The following is a 5000-nucleotide window of genomic DNA, read 5'->3' as shown; positions in this document are numbered from 1 at the left end:
AAAGGATTCGATCTGATTGATCACAGCACCCTCCTTGGAAAGCTACATCGCTTCAACCTCCACCTCTGCATTGCTCGCTAGTTAGCTGCCTTCCTCGAAGGACGCTCCCAGTATATGAAGATCTCCAATATGTCCTCTTCCATCCTCCCGTGTAATGGAGGTATTCCCCAGGGAACCAAGCTCGGGCCAATCCTCTTTGCTATCATGGTGGACGAGTTGGTGAGATCATGGCCTCTACGCGCAAAGTTTGTGGACGACCTGACCATCTTAGAGATCGTACCAAGGAACTCACCTCCTGTAATAAACTTTTTAGTTAACGACGTTTACAGTTATGCTAGTGAACACAAAATGATGTTAAATCCAACCAAATGCAAATGTATTGTTGTTGACTTTCTTGACTATAATAGTTGCACGTGGAGCCCCATTTTCACCGGGAATACGGTCGTTGAGCGTGTGCGCACGTTTAAGCTCCTCGGTATCACTATCGCAGATTACCTAAAATGGGACTCCCACTGTGACATTATAGTCAGGAAAGCTAACAAACGGCTACATGCCCTACGTCAGCTGAAGAAGTGTGGTGTCAGCGATCAAGATATCATTGTAGTTTATGGCTAAGTTGTAAGATCAGTACTGGAATACAGCTCCGTGGTTTTTATTAACATGTCCAAATACCTCTCAGAATCGTTAGAGAGAATTCAGAAACGAGCAATGAACATTATCTTCCCAAGTTTAAGTTACGAGACCGCACTCATTAATGTAGGTCTCGAACACTCGAGTCTCGCCCCATAGATTTATTTATGTAAACGGTACATGTCAAACTTGGACTTGGACCACCCGGTTAGGAAGCTAGCACATTCTAGAGCCCTGTCTGTCCAACATGATTATTGCACGAGGTCGGGCACCAGAATACGCTCACTTAGAACAAGATCTAATATACTAAAGGATTTTGTGATTCTGAAATATTTGTAAGTTATTCCTAATCTCCCTGTAATTCAGAGCTTGCTCTGCGAGAGGGTTAAATAAACATTTATTATTATTATCATTATTTATTATTATTATTTAAAAAAAAGTATCGCAAAAAGTGATTTCATCTTAGGACTAGAACTAACTTGGTCGTCGGGCAAACAATCAGAGCTGGTTCTCAGGTGCATAAGAGCGAAATTTCATGGGAGGGATTGCAAAGTGTGAGGAGATTTTGCGACGAAAAAATTCCATATCAGGGACGGCGGGATATTTTGTATTGGGGGGGGGGAGAGGGAGCTAACAAGCAAGCTCCGGAGACGCTAACTTGTCGGGGGTTCCGCGGAAATTTCCGCCAGAAAATTTACAAATCTTGAAACTCGAAAATGCTACTTTGAGCATTCTCGACGGATATCAACAAAGTAAACGTGGATCAACCGTGAAATGACAGATGTTTTACTTCTTATTTTTATTTTTTGCTTGAAATTGGAAGAGGGGGGGCTAAAGCTCCCCCAGACCGCCCCCCCCCCCCCGCTCCGCCTTCCCCGCATGTTAGTTAACTCGTAAATCATTTGAAACGTTTCTTTGTTTTCCAGTGACATAGATGACTTTTCTTACTAATAACTGCAGGTTGGACGATGGTATTTAAAGTTGTTGCAAACGCAACGCCTTTGTACGTTGCGGAGATGTGGAAATCACGAAATACAACTTCTGAGGACGTGAAGGCCGCCCTGGATACATCTTCCACTTTTAATGGACACTACAAAAACCGTCTGGTACTTTCTCAAAACTGGAACACGTTTAATCCTAAGCAGGTATGAGAACAACTTTGTAAGGAAAAAGTAAGATATCACACAGCTTTTTTACATCTCTCATTTTCCTGCATCGCCATTGGGAAGAGCTCTGCTGTGCTGCTCCCTGACCAGAAAAGATTATTGGTCAATGCTACGTACCTGCATGACGTGTTCTCTGAAAGTCTTGCGACGTTGGAAAAACTGTCGCTTTAACGATCGAAACATAAAACGTTCATTTCGTCATGTGGCATATACATGGTCTAAATGCTTGGTAAAACATTTAATCCAAGAAGATGTCCAAAGTTTTGGACATCCGTCTTTTGCTTTGTCTATTTAACAAAACTGCGAAGTTTTTAAGTAACTAAAGCGCTACTCTCGGTGCAGCATTGAGAAATCATCAAGTCCTGCTCTGCCGGAAACTTTAGCCGAAGGAGGTAACGCGGTTGGATGGCTTTTGATTATCACTGGATCATTTCTTTTTTTCTGTAAATGTTGTGATTGGCTTAAGTAATTACCTTTGGTGTTGGTTCCACTCCAGCCAATTGAAACATCCACGTCTTTTACTCAAGGTATTCTTGCTATCAATTTGCAGGTTCGTGTTGCTCTCTACAAGGATCGTAAAGAAGTGCAATCTCTCAAGTTCAATGCCGTTAATGATAATGTTGAGTGGTTTACCAAGGAAAATCTCCATTTATCAACGTGGGATGACCTCATAAGTAATTCAAGTCTGGAGCACTTTGAGCTTCAACCAATCGTTCAGGAACATAAAGATACTCTCCGCTCTTTTGAGATATCCAAAAAGTACTCTGGCTGTGCAAACGATGTAGGCTGGTTAATGATCAGCACTGATACTAACCCCTGTGACTTTGAAAAAAAAAAACCCCTGAGCATTCTTTACAGCAAGAAGAAAGGTTCCTCCGTGTATAACTCCGCAGAGGGTAAGGCTGACAAATCCCAACTAAAGATTGCAACTAAGGATTGCTGCAGCGGATCGACTCGTGTTTGTTCCCTAGGGAAATTCAGCAGAAGGAGACCGCACCTCCCTCTCCCCGCTTACCACTCGAAAAAGAAATCAGTATAAGGAACTAAAAACAATACACAAATAAAGGAGGGAAGTGCCGGGCCGCATCCCCCGTCCTTAGTCCGCCCCTAATTCTTAACTAACATCGGGCAAGTCGTCTGTAGGTTTGAATGAGAAGCCTTCAGGAGAATCTTCCGCATTTGCCAGATTTACTTAACGTTACAGCGGCCGTGTATGTGTCCTTGAAGGAATAAGGAAAGTGTCTTTTTATTAATGTCATTTTTGTCATTCAAAATTAAGGAGTCAGTCGCTTATAGGTGGTGTCTTTGATATCTTCTGTTCAAGCGTAAGCTTTTTTCAGTTCACTAACCAGCAGTCTGCCCTATAAGAATCTTCCTAAATATCATCACAAATCTTGCCGCCGCATGGAGAGCATTTTTTCCTCCTTGTGGTTCCATGTGCTGGATTTTGCTCTGTTTACACGTTGACGTACAAGCATAACTGAACATAAAAATACCCTGAACGATGTTCACACTTGTTTCATAAGTATACGCAAGCGCAGTGAGCTCCTGAATCGGAGAAATGTCGGAGAAGGCTTGGACCTATTTCGCTCGAGTTTTCGCTGCCACTAGGGAAACGACTGACTTTTCGTTATACATGGTTCGTGACACGATCACATGTAGATGCGAACGATTCCTTTTTGATGTTATTATTCTTCTTATGTTTCACGTGTCGTAGGTTTGTTTTAAAAAGTCAAATGGGGTAAAGGTTGCCTGGTGATTGTTTTATGAAGTACTTATTGAACTCTGGAGTTAACCGCACTCGCGTATTTCACTTCTCTTCGTTACAAATACATTCCTTTGTCTTGTAACAATCCAACTGTTATCTATTTTCTTTTCACAGACATGGGCCTAGCTGATGTTTTTGCTGTCTTCATCCGCTGACGTCGTTTCTTTTCATAACAAAAACTTGCGTACATATAATGCAAGTCGCACCTTTGGCGAACTTTACACATTTGGCCGTTGTTCAATTTAGCTGACTTTCTTCATAAATTGATGCGGTGGAGGAATGGATAAACAGCGCACCAATTTATAAAAAGAGCTACGCAGACTTCTCTCATGAAAAAAAATTTCATCAAGCGCTAATCCTAACCATAGAACAATCACATTAACTTTCACAATAACTTTCAGTGGTTGTTCTAAGGATGATCAAAAATCAGGTTGTAATGATCTAACAGTGCAGTCAACATCGTTCCTATCACTGGTTGATTATTTAAGTTCTACTAATCATTGAGTACAACCTGCAGATAAGCGTGTAATTTTCCAGCAGATAATTCACTCATCATGTGAAGGTTACGCCCTCTAGCTATGCATAAATAGCCAACACACTGTATATATTTCGCCATATTTAAATGAAGTTAAAGTACCTTTGTTTCGGCTTGATTTTTGGAACTTTGGCCTTGGCTGATTCACATTACCGAGACCTTGTTTGTTGTGATATCAGGAAAAACTGTTTATAGCAGGGTATATGTTAAGACAAACAAGGTCCAGTTTAAGTGCTGTCTTTTACTCCAAGAAGCATGTTAGCTTTTAGAAAAAGTAAGCCACAGACAGTCCAAAGAGACATTCATAGTTCAGTCTCTAAGACTAAGCTATTGAATGTGCTGATTTATTCAATTTGGAGTATAATATCCAGGGCAAAACTGCAAAGTCAAAGGATGAGGGCTATATAATTCTACAGCCTCGCAAACAAGGTCGGATGAACACCTTCCCGCGCCACCTTGTGTTTCTTGTCAGGTATGATTGTGATACGCATGGAAAGACATTAAAAGACACTAATGAAGTCTTCTTTCCTTGAGAATCGTTTGTAACCGCAGAAAAGTAAAAAGTTAATTTATGGCTGGGACGAGACGTCGAGTATGGCGGACGCAAGTTTCATTGCTCCGCCTATGCCTATGCCTATGCTTGCTTAAGCACGCTTTTTGCCTACGACGAAAACGTTTAAACCACTAAAATGAGCTCAGATGAGTCACATTCAGCATCCTCAGAAAGAAGAAGGGCGAAAAGGACAAGGCAACGAACTTCAAGCTCACAAACCGACGACGATATCTTCGCTACAGAAGACAGAAACCATTATGGCTTGTCGCGGTGCAGCATGAAATTACAACAAATTGAGGAAAATTTGACAAAGTTCTCTTACTTCTGCCGGAATTAGAACGAGAAAAA

General features: G+C 41.4%; 1 protein-coding gene across 4 annotated transcripts in view; it reads left to right on the top strand.

Moving 5' to 3' along the window:
- Window positions 1–4990, top strand: part of LOC137992807 (uncharacterized) — a 43304-nt gene extending 38314 nt beyond the window's left edge. For all 4 annotated transcript variants that reach the window (XM_068838330.1, XM_068838327.1, XM_068838329.1 and 1 more), the window contains exons 6-8: window positions 1591–1775; window positions 2347–2692; window positions 3679–4990. In XM_068838330.1, the coding sequence (XP_068694431.1) occupies window positions 1591–1775; window positions 2347–2692; window positions 3679–3719 (572 nt within the window). In that variant the 3' untranslated portion in view covers window positions 3720–4990. The remainder of the gene's footprint in view (window positions 1–1590; window positions 1776–2346; window positions 2693–3678) is intronic.
- Window positions 4991–5000: the final 10 nt, after the last annotated feature.

Source organism: Montipora foliosa, chromosome 2, assembly GCF_036669935.1.
Source record: "Montipora foliosa isolate CH-2021 chromosome 2, ASM3666993v2, whole genome shotgun sequence".
Taxonomy (NCBI): domain Eukaryota; kingdom Metazoa; phylum Cnidaria; class Anthozoa; order Scleractinia; family Acroporidae; genus Montipora; species Montipora foliosa.
The sequence above is the reverse complement of the archived record's forward strand: the minus strand, read 5'-3'. Positions and strand labels throughout refer to the sequence as shown.